The sequence below is a fragment of the Pseudopodoces humilis genome, chromosome 25 (genome assembly GCF_049639895.1).
Source record: "Pseudopodoces humilis isolate 2021_Gansu_Grassland_sample_001 chromosome 25, ASM4963989v1, whole genome shotgun sequence".
In the NCBI taxonomy this organism is placed as follows: domain Eukaryota; kingdom Metazoa; phylum Chordata; class Aves; order Passeriformes; family Paridae; genus Pseudopodoces; species Pseudopodoces humilis.
Window position 1 is genome coordinate 839,000 of NC_142224.1, and position 14,737 is coordinate 853,736.

The 14,737-nt window shown below is 51.9% G+C and overlaps 1 protein-coding gene across 1 annotated transcript in view; it reads left to right on the top strand.

Annotated features, from left to right (window-relative positions):
• The window catches only part of ETS1 (ETS proto-oncogene 1, transcription factor), a 76,083-nt gene that overhangs the window by 4,326 nt on the left and 57,020 nt on the right, over window positions 1–14,737 (top strand). Inside the window, exons 2-3 of the mRNA XM_088066849.1 lie at window positions 2,992–3,074; window positions 5,331–5,475. Of these exons, the coding sequence (XP_087922975.1) occupies window positions 3,003–3,074; window positions 5,331–5,475 (217 nt within the window). The 5' untranslated portion in view covers window positions 2,992–3,002. The remainder of the gene's footprint in view (window positions 1–2,991; window positions 3,075–5,330; window positions 5,476–14,737) is intronic.

Below are 14,737 nucleotides of genomic sequence, written 5' to 3' on the forward strand. Positions count from 1 at the left end.
GTGCCATCCCTGCCCATTGTGGGGGCTTGGGATGGTCCCTGCTGGGATTCCTTCTTCGGGGATTCCATGATTCCAGGTCCTTTCAGAGCCTTCAGCCTGTGCTTCTCTGTCCTTTAACCATTGTCACCCACAAAACCTGTATCAGGTTGGGGAACTGGTTTAATTTGTGTTTAACCAGGCCTTCTCTTGAACCCACAGAGATGGGAATGCAAATTGTTGCTGAGTTTTGTGTTGTTCTTGCTCCTCTCTTGTGCTTTTTAACAGCTCAGCTTAGAGGGGAAGAGAAACCAGAAAGCAAACTGGCTGAATGTCTTGGAGCTGCTGTCTAGAGATGCTAATTCACCTCTTGCAGGCTGCTGGGGGAGTTGCTGGGGCTGCTTTGCAGCTCTGGTTAAATCCTATTGCTATTCCTTGCTGCATGAAGCCTGTCCAGGGTGTCAGGATGGGTTTGCTGCTGCTGCTATCAGTGCACAGCCACGGCCTCGACCAGCAGCGTGCGGCATCTCGCTGGAAGGTTCAGCCTGAGAAAGATGCAAACGACACCCAGCGAGGCATGAACGGCTCTCGAGAGCTGCTGCGAGCGAGGTGCCTCCATCAAAGGAGAAAAAACCCCAAACCAAACCCCAGCTGCCACTGCATGAGCTGCAAAGCAGAGAGCAGAGCTGCTCCTGGGGACTGCTGTTTGCTCTCTGGGGCTGTGACTCCTCGCTCTCGGACACGTGGCTGTCACTGCGGCAGGTGAACAGCCCCCAGCTCTCTCTGGCTCTGTTTCAGCCTGTCTGTCTTGCTTTGTGTGGCAGTGTCAACCTTTGCTTTAGGGTGAGGTCAGCCCATGTTTACCTGAGACGGTTTCCATGTGCTGAAGGTTGGGGTCAGGCGTGTGATGGGCTGGGATTGAGCACCTTGCCCTGAATTAGGGGATGCCCTTCGTGCCAGGGATGCTCCACCCTGGGAATGCTCGAGGCCAGGTTGGACAGGGCTTAAAGCACCCCGTTCTCATGGAAGGTGTCCCTGCCCATGGCACGGGGTGGAACTGGATGGGCTTTAAGGTGCCTTTGAGCCCAAGGGTTCTGTGCTCACTCAGCTTGCAGCAGTGGGCCCCAGGCACGGTCTCTGTCTCACCCAGCTGCAGGGAGGCTGAAGCCAAGGCGTTCCAGTGCCTCCTTAGGGCTGTGCAGGGCGTGCACAGATGCTGAGATTAGTTAAGGCTTCTCAGCCACACTAACTCACACTTGCTGTGGTTTTGGGCACAGCACAAACAGAAACAGCCTGCTGGTTCTTACACCACGTAGGGGTAGTTTTGAGTCTTGTGAATTAAAAAAGAGAAGTTTGAAAAAAAAAAATCTGCTGGTGTTTGAGGCAGAGTTAGTAATAAGCAGCAGGAAATGATGATGATAATTTAATACCATGCACATGCAGGTGTTTTGTGTTGGGCCATTACTCACAGGGCACGGGGGAGATGCTCTGGGGGTCCCTGTTTGCTGAGGTGCTGAGTGAGACACAGCCAAAGCAGCTCTGACCTGCCCAGGGGTGCAACTGCAGAGAGCTCCAGCAGCAGCAAAGCCCCGGGGGAGGGAGCAGAGGGAAGGCTGGGAGAGGTTCCCAGGGCCTCCAGGAGATGCTCACGAGTCCAGTGAGCTGTGGAGGCTGGAGGTGACGTGGTTGGGCTGGGGAGAGCTGAGCACAAAACATGTGGAGCACGAGTCTGCTGAGGGAGCTGGGAAAGGGCTCAGCCTGGAGCAGAGGAGGCTCAGGGGGCACTTCTGGCTCTGCACAACTCCCTGCCAGGAGGGGACAGCCGGGGGGAGTCCAGGGAACAAGTGATAGGAGTAAAGGAAACAGCTTCAAGGTTGCACCAGGGGAGGTTTAGGTTGGATATCAGGAAAATTTCTTCACTCAAAGGTTTGTCAAGCACTGGCACAGCTGCCCAGGGCGTGGTGCAGTCACCTTCCCTGCAAGTGTTCCAAATTGTAAAGTGCTGGGCTGGCAGTGCCAGGTGAAGGGTTGGACAGGATGGTTCTGGGATTTTGTTGTAAGATACCTCAGCCAGGTGTTTGCAGCTGCAGTGGTCACAGCCCAGGGCTCTGCAGGAACACAGAGGTGTTCCAGGAGCCGGAGCTGTGTCCTCAGGGAGGTTAAAGCAGCTCCTCTCCATCACCAGGCTGGGAACAGCCATTCCCTCGGCTCCAGGGCCCATCCTGCCCAAGCCAGCCCTGCCACACCCAAGCTATTCCCCCTCCCTCTTTCCTGCCAGCACCTTGGAGCCACATCCCCAGAGCACAGCCAGTGCCCTGTGCTGTCCCTTGGCATCACAGGGAGAGAGGGAGAAACAGCCACACCTCTAATAACAGAGCCATGCTGCAGCTCCTCCACCTCAGCCACACTAATGGCTTTTGATGATTAAAAATCCCAGCTAGTGAGCAGCTCTGGCAGGAGGACTTGCTCAGAAGAGTGAATCCTGTGTGAGGAACGCCACGTGGGACTGCAAGGGAGTGATTCAGTGAGGGAAACCTCGCTGCTCATGTGCAAAAACAGAGGATGTGTCCTGAAAACAGCAAAGTTCTTTGTGAGACAGACTGGGCATGACAAAGCTTTCACAGGAAAGGTGTTGATCTCAACAAACTGCCTTTTTTTTTTTTCTCTCTCAAAAGAAAAAAATTGGCAACAATTTCCCACCAATTCTCCAGCAAAGGAAATATGATCTCATCTTCCCTCAGAGCAGCTCCCTCAGCTTGCAGGTGATAATTCATTCCCCATTGTAAGGCTCTCCCCTGGTTACACTCCTGCATCTGCGTGCTGTGTTGTTGATACGACCCCTCTAATCACAGTATTTCCTATTAATCCAGGTATTTTTCCTCTTAACTTTTCCAGCCTAAACTAATTAAAGGGGACAGTCTGCTCCAAGCTTTGCACAGCTGTGGAAAGCACGGACTTAGCTGGTGCTGTCAGTTTTTATGGCATGGAATCTAATGTCCATCTCCATTCCTGCAGGCACCTCCAAGATGATGAGTTATTATATGGACACAACCATCGGCAGCACAGCTCCTTATCCTTTGGCTCGGCCTGGAATGATGGTAAGGAACAGACAGGACAAGGGGGAGCGGCCTTGCACTGAATGAGAGTGGGTATAGATTACATTTTAGTAAGAAATTCTCCCCTGTGAGGTTTTGCAGGCTCTGGCACAGGGTGCCCAGAGCAGCTGGGGCTGCCCCTGGATCCCTGGCAGTGCCCAAGGCCAGGCTGGACAGGGCTGGGAGCAGCCTGGGACAGGGGAAGGTGTCCCTGCCCATGGCAGGAGTTGGAGTGAGACATTCTTTAAGTCCCCTTCCAATCCAAATCTCTCCAAGACTCTATAATAGACAGGAATTGGGGCTGGTTTCCTACCCCAGCAGTTTTCTCTTGGGTTGCTGGGATTTCTCCAGCCCTGACCCAGCTCGGTGCTGTCTCCTGAGTATCCAAGGTTTTAGGTAGTTCAGAGCATTTCTGAATTCCAAGTGTTTACCCAGAGCTTCTCTGACCCTCCCGAGCCTGCAAACCTCCCCTGGAAATGGGATCCTGCATCGGATTTCCTGTGCTTGTGTAGGGAGGATTGTCAGGGGAAGCATTGTCCTGCTGCCTGCTCCCCCTGCTGACCTTCACCTGGGATCAGTGGCACCAGCACAGAGCAGGACGGCATTTGGGAAACCTTCTCGTGCCTTTTTGGAGTTTTGGGACCACTCTGGTGCTCCCTCTCCCAGGCCAGCTCTGTTCTGTTGGCAGCTGATGAGTGGTTGTGTATGAAAAAGGTTGGAATGTGATCCTGGGACAGGTTGGGGAGGGATTTGAGCCTTTTATAGGAAAATCAGATCCATATTTAGGGAAAATGGATCCATATCTAAATAAATCAGACTTGTATTCAGAGAAATCAGACCTCTGTTTAGAGAAATGACATTTCTAATCATTTGTCCAAAGAACTGCTGAGCATTAGAGGTCAGATAAGCTCTGGGCTCACACCTCAGGCTGCACAGAACTTGTGCTAAAACCCAACATTTTCCCCAAATTGGGAAGAAAAGCTCAGCCTGAGCCATGAAATATTCCCAAGGCAGCTCCATACATTAAATGGTTCCAAGCAAGCATTTGGCTTTTAAATATTGATTCGCCATCAAGGAAACCTATTCCCCCGCAGGGAAATGGTAACAATGATAAAATATTCAAACATCCTGCATTTATTTATAGGTATGTGCACGGTATTGTCCTCTTCTAAGGGAGACAAACACTTAAATGCAATGTATTTATTATATGGTGTATATATATATATATATGTGTGTGTCCATGGTAAATATACATATAATATATACACACAGATGCACATAATAAATATGTGTATATATATAAACACAATATATACCTAAATATATATGTATAAAATAGGTGTGTACAAAATAAAATGAAAATGATATCCTGGGATCATTTATTAAAGCTTTGTTCCCAATCTAAACAAATCTATGTTTCTAAATCCCTCTCTATCTATGGCTAATGAATATATTTTCTTTATAGATAAATATATTTTCTTTATAGACTATAAATTTAGCTTCATATACAATAAAAATAAATCCATAATTTATATTGAGTTATATGGCAGGATTACACAGGTGTGGGTGTATAAATGCTTATCTCACACATATAATCAGTACATCTATAATGTATTGTGTGTTAACACATAGTACAGTATATGATGTAATGTTTGGGTAATAATACATTATATTATATAAATTATATATGCATCTGTACATTTCATATGAGGTGTATAACTCATATACCCATGTGTGCATACCACATGTATAAACACGTCTGTGGACACAGCAATAAAACCAATATAAATATAAATAACCCAAATATAAAGAAAATAATCCCAAATAACATCCCTCTAAATATGAAGAGGAACATAAATATGACAGCTGGGAGCAGGCTCTGCCACAGTGCCTGGGCAGGGCTGTGGTTCTGCACCCCCTGGGGACCCCCCACATTTTGGGGGGTTTTGGGGCCTTCTGCTGCCTCAAGATGACATTCCCAGTTATGGGGGGTGGCACAAACCCCTGGCACACGCCCTGGTGTCCCCATGGGCGGCCCCTCAGGCTGGAATCCTGCCAAGCTCAGCCTCACTCTGACCTTCACTTTTCTCCTCAGATTGGTTTAAAAAAAGCCCTTTTTGGTCCCATCCCAACCCCCTCAGCCAGACGAGCTGGGATCTGCCAGAGCAGGACTCGCTGCCCCATTCTGGGGGCAGCCCCACCTCCCCCTGCACATTTCGGGGTCCCGCTCCCCTGACAGTTCCCCTCTGCTGTTTCCAGAAACAAGGAGTCCCTGCTCCCTGCGAGGATCCCTGGCTGATGTGTGGCTTCCAGGCCTCCTGCTGCCAGCCCCGGCCGTGCTGCCCGCTGTGGGACGAGCCTGCCACGCAGGAGGTGCCCACGGGGCTGGAGCACTACGGCACGGGTAGGACACGGGGGACACGGGTGGGACACGGGTGGGACATGGGGGGGACACGGGGTGGCACCTTCCCTGTGCTGGGGGGGCTTGGAGAAGCCTCAGCTGGAAAAACAAGCCTGAATCCCCACCAGGCTCTGTTTGTCGTGTCCCCCCCGGTCTCCTCCCAGATTTGCTTTCTGCCCCAGTCCTGCCATCGTTTATTGGGGTTTTTGCCCTTAGTGCCTCCCTCAGGCACAGCATCACCAGGTAGGTGCCTGCCTTGATGGTGTCAAGGGTCTCTTAGTGAAGATTAGCCCAGAAAGCAGGAAAAAAAATCTTAATTATGTTTTTTTATCTATTGTCCTCCTATTGAAGTGATTCTGAAGGGTGGGAGCTTCCTCCTTCCCTGCCATGGTGTGGAAGAACTCACCTCCCCTTTCAGCTGGTGATTTTGCTGGTTTTTGGAAGTTCTGTGTGCACATAGAGGCAGCAGCCCTGCTCCCTGGGGTCTGGCAGGATCTCGTGGGCAGGCTGGACCTGCCAAGCTGCTGGTTGCATCCTCTGCATTTCTCCTGCCATTTGTAGGACTGATGTCTTGGCTCCAAGTTAGTGGCTTTGGAAAGTGGCCTCCATGGAGGCTTGCAAGGAAACAGGGATTCCCAGATTTCCATTCCACTCTGACAGTAATTTTGGGTCTCTCGTAACTCAATGCTTTGCACTGGCACAGGGTGCCCAGAGCAGCTGTGGCTGCCCCAGCCCTGGAAGCGTCCAAGGCTGGGACACTTGGAGCAACCTGGGATAGTGGAAGGTGTCACTGTCCACAGCAGGGGGTGGCACTGAATGGGCTTTAAGGCCTCTCCCAACCCAGTTCTGGGATTTTATCATTCCTGGAGAGGTTGGTGGTCACCAGAGCTGGAGGAGAGGCCACGCTGGGCTATCAGCTAAATCAACTCCCTGCCTGGGCCTAGGGAATGTCTCCTCCTACACCTTTACAGTTTGGAAGTTGTTGGAAAAGCAGCAGTGTCTGATTCTTGCAGCTGGCAGGGCAGATGTTTTCTGGCCTGGGGTGGGTGAGGAGGAAGCAGCCCAGGGCTCAGGTACCCCCCGGCACAGCCTGGCTGAACCAAGAGAAAGAGCTCAAGTTGCACAACAGTGACCTTTGCTAAGGGCCAAGATGGAGTTTATGTTTCACTCCAGTCCCACATAAGCCTGTCCTGAAGCACTTAAATCCCGTGTAAGCTGTCCTGTGGCATGTGCTGCTCTCCTGTGAGCGGTTCCTGCTCGTTAGCAGTGCTCACAGCCCCTGGGGAGGGAGAGCCCTGATGCTCAGAGACTTTCTGCAGCTGAGGAGTTCAGCAGCACCAGTGACTGCTGCGGTCAAATGGACAGTTTGAAATCTCTCCTTGGCAAAGGTTCAGGCATTTGGGTTTTTTTCTTTCCTCCTTTGGTGAGCAATTGAGTGTGAGCAGGAGATGGACACAGAGAGCTGTGCCTGTGGCCAGAGCAAAGCCCCTCTGCTATTCCCAGGCGTCCTTATTCCAGCTATTTGCTCAGCTCCAGTGAGTGACCTCTCTCAGCATGATGTCAGCTCTGCTCTGATGAAATCTGCCCTGGCAGCATTTGGATTTGCTCAAACATTTTGCAAGTCTGTGCCTGGAAAGTTTTTTTAGGGCTTTTTTTCCCAACCCTCTCCCATTTTCTGTGAAAGTGCTCTCTCCAGGGACCAACATATCTGCAGCCCAGATCTTCCTTACTCCACAATGGCTCTGTGAACTTTCTTATTGCAGAGGCTGGAGTCAGCCTCAAACATTAGTGAGGCCAGGGAAAGAAATCCAAGCTGTTTCTGTCTTCCACAGGTTTTGATCCAGCTTTTAGTGAGTTGGGATGAGCAGGACAGGCCCCTGGGTCACTTGCAATATCTAAAAGTTACTTTTCAGTTTTGCCTGTTGCAATGCAAGGTGCTCTTTCTCTGATTTTTTTTTTTTAATGTTGCTGGCTCTTTAGTCTAGAGCAGTTTCTAATTTTAAATGAGAGGAAACTCTTATTTGTATGTGGGGCCAGGAACAGCCTTTCATTTCTCCTTTGTGTCTCGGCTACACATGAAAACCATTTGTCATCTATTCTTCTGCTGCACCAGAGGCTATTTTGGTTTTCATGGTCCTGATGTTGGTGAAAGAAACAAGTCAACAAGGAAAATGCAAGTGTGAATATATCCTCCTGCAATAGAAACCCACAACATTTCTAAGAGTTTGAGGGCTGCTTGCGTTTAGGGAAGATACTTTGCCTTTGAAGCTTGGGCAAGTTTATTTACACTGTGCTTGAAGCTGATAAGATTATTCTGTGATATGGATAGAGAAAAGCCTGATGTGGATTTAGCTCATAGATAAAGCAAGAAGGGGTGGAGTTTTTTTGGCTTGAAAGGCAAACATTTGAAAATGGACTAGAGTCAGTTTTATTTGTCAGCTTGTGCCACAATGTGTGGTGCACATGTTGGGAATGTCAGTGCCCAGGGATCACCACAGCGAGGGAAAAGCCCGGCCCAGAGGTGACAGAACAAGACCATGCAGAGGGGAGCTGCTGGTAGCTCCTCTGCTCCTTGCACAGGTGGCATCAGGACTGTAAAGGCACCTTGGCTGCTCCATCTGCCACCCAACTGCAGGTGCCCCGTGCCTGCCCAAAGTGTTGCTGAAAGGATGCTGAAAAAGCCACACTTAGCACCTTAGGGTGAATTCATAAGGAAATTGGATCCTAATATTCCTCCCTGGGAATATTTTTTGGATTATGCAAGGTTAGGTATAAAACTGGAGTGGAAGAGAAGATTTGCTAGTGGAATTATCAAATTGTTGTGGGGCTCTGAACAACCTGTTCCAGGGGTGGCATCCTGCCCGTGGTGCAAGGGTTGGAATGAGATGATCTTTGAGGTCCTTTCCCACCCAAACCACTCTGTGATTCTGTGATTCCATTACAATTTCAGCACGGACATGATGATGGCTTGTGCTGCCTTTAGGAGCCAAGGCCACTTTAACAACGCCTTCCACTCAGAATGGGTTTGTTTTCCTTACTGATAGGGAAGATAAAACTGTTGTTAATGGCAAGTGAGGGATGGAACAGTCCCGAGTCCAGCAGAAGAAGTCTCTACAACTGTTGTGCTGAATTAGCATCCTTGCACTGAAGGTATTCCCAGCCTTTTAGATACTTCTGGAGCATTTGGGGGAGTGCTCCTGGCTTCACTGAGAAACAAATCACAGAAACCTGGAATGGCTTGGGTTGGAAGGGACCTTAAGGGTCATCTCATTCCAACGCCCTGCCACGGCCAGGGACACCTTCCACCACAGCAGGCTGCTTTAAACCACGTCCAGGCTGGCCTTGAACAATTCCAGGGATCTTTTGGAGAGCAAAAAGCAGAGCTGGTGCTTCATGGGCATCAAGTCCTCGCAGCCTGGGCTGCCCTGGTGTTGAGCTGGTTTGGCCAGGAGAGCCGAGCCCTTGCAGCTGGAGAAACACCTCGGTGTGCTCTGCCCCCACACAGAGCAGGGGTGGATGCTCCCCCCGTGCCCCCACCCTGTGATCCTCCTTCCAGCCCGGCTCCCAGCCCCGGCAGCCGGGGTCCCCTGGGGCCACCCACATCTGTGGCCAAGCCTCCCTGCTTTTCCCCACGTGTCCCCCTCCTCTGCCTGCTCTTCTCCCGGTGGAGAACCCTGCAGGAAAACGTTCTCTGTGAGTGGTTTGTGGGCCATCTTCCAGGCCCACGCTCAGAGGAAGGGGGCTTGGGGAGGAGGAGGAGGAGGAGGAGGGGGGAAGGTAAAGCTGACCAGGCTCAGCCCGATGGCTTCTCCAGCTGCAGAGCATTTTCTGAGCAAAGCTTTTTTTTTAAAAAAAAAATCTGCTTTTGTTTTTTTTTTTTTTCATGTCCTTTTATCCTATTTTTAACAGCAGCCTCCTTCCTTTTCTCAGCCTCCTCCAACACTTCTCCCTCTCCTGTGCTGTGCTGCCTCCCCCGCACACTCTCGAGGAGATGAATGGGCGCCTTCTCACAGGGCATGCACAGCTGCTGCTCCTGCCTGCAGGGCAGCCAGGCCTTCCCTGGGCTAGCCATCCCTTCCCTGGGCCAGCCATCCCTTCCCTGGGCCAGCCATCCCTTCCCTGGGCCAGCCATCCCTTCCCTGGGCCAGCCAGGCTCATCCCTGGGCCAGCCAGGCTCATCCCTGGGCCAGCCAGGTTCTCTTCATCCTCTTTAACAAATAGGGAGGTGGCAAAGGAAGATGTGCAGGAAGGTGAAGGGAAGCATGCTGGGGGAAAAATCAGGGTGAGCCCCCACAGGGAGGGATGCACTGGATGGAAATTCTTTCCATGGCTGAGAGAAAGCCCTGCACAAAATCCTGTCCCTTCCCAAGCTGCTGCAGCATTCCCTGGTCCACAGCTCTCCCTGTTCCAGGGCTGAGTGGGGGTTCTGGGCTCTGTTGTCACCCTCTGGCCGCTGAGGTGACACAGCCTCTCTGGGTCTGGAGCTGCTTGGGGCCTGACTAGAATGGGGGTTTCTTTTACTTTTCCTTTGGGGATCTCTGGATATTCCATTGGCTCCGGTTAAGGGCCAGTCCCAGCTGCTGTGCTGGGACACTCTGGGCTCTTGAAGGACACACATCATTTTCTGTTAAGGGCACTTTCCAATCTGGTGGAGGAGAGAGGAGATCCCTCTATGCCTTGGGAATGAATGGGCTGTGGGATGCCTGTGATGTGTTTGAATCTGCTGGGAAGGATGAGCAGTCCCTGCTTTGCTCTCAGGTCAGTGGGAGCTGCAGTGCCTGGTTCCTGTGGATCCTGTTGTTTCCCAGGTGAGGAAAACACAGGCAGGTGTTCCCAGGACGCTCCGTGGTGCTGGGACCTGCTGCAGCTCAGCACTTGGAGAGGTTTATTTGCACTGAGGTGATAGAATGACAAAAATCCAGGCTTTCGCTTTTCCATTTGTTTCCTGTCTGACTCTGGAAAATTCCCTGTGCCGCCTCTCCAAGACAAAACCCCAGGGAGCTCCTTGTGCCTTGGTCATCAGCAGAGAGTGAGCTCAGAGCTCTTTTCCCACTTGAGCTGCAGACTGGAGTCAGCTGGGGATGAGGGATCGTGCTCAGAACAGGGCATTGGTACCTGGGATGAGGCTGGGGGAAAGCTGGAGTGTTGGTGCATGGGTTTTGGGAGAAGCCTGGACATTTGTTGAGGTTCTCAGGTCTAACAGGGGGTGGGAGCTCAGCAAGAGGCAAAACTCAAGTTTGGGAGCTGCAAAAATGAGCAGCAGAGCTGAGAGCTCCAGTGTGCCTTGGAGAAGGGATAGTGGGATGTAGAGTCCAGGAGGAAGGGAACCGAGCATGTCCAGTGATGCCTTGAGGCTGCCTGCAGAACAGCTCTCATGTTGGGGTGCCCTTGGAGCAGGACTGAGCCCTCTCTAGGGATGGAATGAGCTGGATGTACCTGTTTGGTTTTCCAGAGGAGGAAACCTTCCTGCACCAAACACTTCAAAAGCAAACCTGGCTGGGGGAGAGAGGGGTGTGGTGTTTGAGCTTTCCCAAGACAATGCCTCAAACCGTGACCTGTGGGAGCACTGGGCAGCAGAGCACCCTCTCCAGAGGGTTTGGTTGCCCATGGCCAGCCCTTGTATCAGCACTTAGGGAGGTTTGCTGGGCTGGTGAGGAGCAGGAAGGGCAGCAGAAGTGAGGAGAGATATTTGGAACAGGCTTCCCAGAGAAGTGGTGGAATCCCTGTCCTTTGGAGTGTTCAAAGAATGTGTAAATGTGGCACTGGGTGACAGAGTTTAGTGCTGGACCCAGCAGTGCTGGGGGAATGGTTGGACTGGATGGGTTTCTCCTTCTCTTAGAGGGATTCTCCAACCTTTAAGATTCTCTGATTGTGTTTTCCCTCTGGATGGACAGGATGGGATCTCCTGGGATGCCAGGAGAGGACAGCAGCATGGTCAGAGGGGCTGTGGGGAGTGGGGAATCCGGGACTCTGCAAACAGCCTGATCCTTTCAGCTCCTGGCAGCTCGGAGCACCTCTCTCTCCCTCCAGATGTTCCTTATGTTTATGGCTGCTGGAGCAAGAGCCTCTCATTAATGTGTTTCTCTCTCTCTCTTCCTCACATCGAAGCCAGAAGTCTCAGCTCTGAGGCTGCAGCTGGGAAGGAGCTGGGGTGAGGGGTGGGAGAGGGGAGGGAGGTGTGCGCCAGCCTCCCGTCCCATTCAACTCCCCCTCCGCTTCCCTCCCCCCGAATCCTCCCAAAATACACATGCCCTGCAAAAAGAAAAACACTGGCAGATTTTTTATTTCAGAAAGTAAACACTTAGGCCATGGGGGTCTGGAGGTTATGGGAAAAGAGGAAACCATTGGGCTAATCAGGCCGGGACACACTTCCCCTGCTGAAATAAAGCAGAAATCGCTGCCTCGCAGGGCGCCGCTGTGGTTAACCCTGGGGCTGCCAGTGCCATGGAGCGTTTTCCCTCAATCCCTGCGATTTGGTGCCTTGTGGCTCTCTCTGGCACTAGCAGTGCTGGGAGCTGGACCCTGCCCACTCATTTTCCCTCAGTCCCTGGGATTTTGGGGCTCGTGGTTAACCCTGGGACTGCCAGTGCCATAGAACTCTGCGAGCTGGATATTGCCTGCAAGTTTTCCCTCAATCCCTGGGTTCTGCTACCTCATGGCTCACCCTGGTGCTGCCAGTGCTGCAGAGTCCTGGGAGCCCAGACCTGCCCACACGTTTTTCCTCAATCCCACTTTTCTGGCCCGGGGTGAGGCGCGGGGTGGAATGGGAGCCAGCACTCCGCAGCAGTCCTGTGGTCCTTTGGGAATGAGCCGTTGGGAATTTTTAGTAGGAAATGAATTTTTTCTCTGCTTTATGAGCCATCCTATAGAATTTCATCATTATTCTTGCCTGAGAACTCTGCCTGCCGGCTGCAATCCTCTGCAGAGAGGAAATCTCTCTCTGCTTGGATCAGCGGGATTTGGGCAAATTCTGCAGAGCTTTGAAAGGTTTTCAGAAAGCTCCATTTTCCCATCCTTGCCAGATTTGCATGAGGTGTATAAATGATTAGATTGTGGATCCTTCCTGCTCTCTTTTACTCCAGTGTCTGTAGAGCACATGGAATATGGGATCTGGCCAGGAGATGGGAGACCCTTGGTGCTCCTACAAGGAATGGTCTCAGCCCAGGAGCCTTTGTACCAGCTTACAGAGAGATCCCGATTATCCTTCTCGGAGCCTGCAGGGCCTTGGACTTCTGAGCTCCTTTCCCACAGTGCCGAGCTGTGCACTAGGAATGGGTGTCAGCCCCAGGTGTGACACCTTTTGCAGCTCTGTGTGTTTTTGGAAAGGCTGGATAGCCAAGCAGGAACATTTATGAGTGAGTATCAGAGAGTGGCCGCTGCTGGGAGCCAGGGCTGTTCCATCAGACCTTGTCCCAGGGATTGCTGACTCCCTTTGCATCCTGCTGGGATTGTCAGAGACCCCGGGGAGACTTTGGCCCCAGATCCCTGCTGCTCCCCAGGAACCCCAGATTCCCCAGTCCCTGAGGGAGCTCCCAGCACTCTGAGCTGTCCCACCAGCCTTCCCTCTGCCTGGAATCGCTGAGTGGGGCCTGGAAGCAAAAGCGGCAGGGAACAATCCGTAGGCAAGGGAAAGTGATCTTTCCATCAGAGCAGGGAAGGTTTCCCTCAGGCCTGGAGTGTGAGCGGGGGTGGTGAAAGGTGCAGTCACCGGTTCCTTGAGCCATCAGCCCCGCTCTTGCAACATTCCCACCAGGAGGCAAATCCCAGATAGCCGCACCAGGGGAGCTGCAGACCTGCCGGGTCCCACCCTGCTATCTCAAGAATGCATTTGAACAGGAGCTGTTTCTGCAGCCTCTGGAGGTCGGGGCTTCAGATGGAAATCAAGTTCCAGAGACAGTCCCACGGGGCAAATTTCAGAATTTTTGGAGTTGGTGTTCAGCTCAGATAAGCCCTTGAGAGCACAGATACTTTATCTGAGCCTTATCTCAGCTATTTGCATCACTTCAGCCTCAGAAACTGCTGTCAGACGTTTGGGGAGGGGGGTGGGGAGGGAGGCAATTAGAATGGTCTGTCGGTTCTTTTAATTGCTTTTTCCAACACAGAGACACTTCCAGGAGGATGGGACTGTCCTGTGCCCCAGCACAGCTCTGGGAGCTTGTCCAGGCTGGAGAGGGGAAGAGCAGGAAGAAGTGCCAGGCTTAGAGAAGTAAGGACAGCATTAGGAAGATATTTCCTTGAAAGCCCTGTAAGGGATTGCATCTCTCTGCTCTCCTAAAATGAGACAGAAATCAGCCAGAGCTGCCCCTGCTGTTAGTTGGGAATGGAAATGATTCCTCCTTTTCCGAGCAGAGCCAGGGCTCAGTTTTCTGAAGGAGCTCTCTGCACCTCATTTTCAAGAGCCTGCTTTGTGCCTGTGATGTTTCTCACCTTTCCTGGAGCCTCTGGGGGGAAATCTGGGATCCCTGATCTCTTGCTGCTCTCCCAGATCCCTCTCCATCCCAGCTTTGCAGCAATCAGCTGTTGGACTGCAAGGGCCCCACAGTGGAACCTCCTCTTCCCAGAGGCTGGGGGGGCTTCATTCACCCAAGCTCCCAGTCCTGGTGACTCTTCCCAGCACCCATCCTCATGGAATCAGAGAATGCCAGAATAGTTTGGGCTGGGGGACCTTAAAGCTCATCTAGTTCCCTAGTCAGGGATACCTCCCACTGGATCAGGCTGCTCCAAGTCCTGTCCAGCCTGACTTTTTATGGAAGAAGGCTCCTCAGGGATAAGATCTAGGAGCCCAGACTGAGCCTTACAGCTGGGGTTTGGAAGACCTTGGCTATATCACTTACCAGAAAGTCTTTAGGCATCTAAACCCCACTGCCTTCCATTGGAGTGAGATCCCTAAATCCCTGCAGCCGCTCCCGTGAGCCCCTGCACAGCAGTTTCTCACGTTGGATATGCAGATGATTAATTCAGTGCACATTTTATTGCCATACTTAATTCAGTGAGGTCAGGAGAGTGGCTGAGGGTCCCTGGAGAGCGGGGCTGTGCAAGTGCTTCGGATTACACACAGAAAGAGATGTCTGAAGTGATCCTTGGCTGCTGGCGTGGCCGGCCTGGAGCTGCCTGCAGTGTCCCCAGCACGTGCTGGAGTTTCCCAGCCCTCGGGATGGACCTTCCCCCGTGGGCTTTGGGATCAATAAGCTTTGGAAAAGCTGCAGTGGGTCAGTTGTTGGCTGCTTGGCCAGAGCTGGAAGGTGGCTCCTCTGTGTGCAGCTGG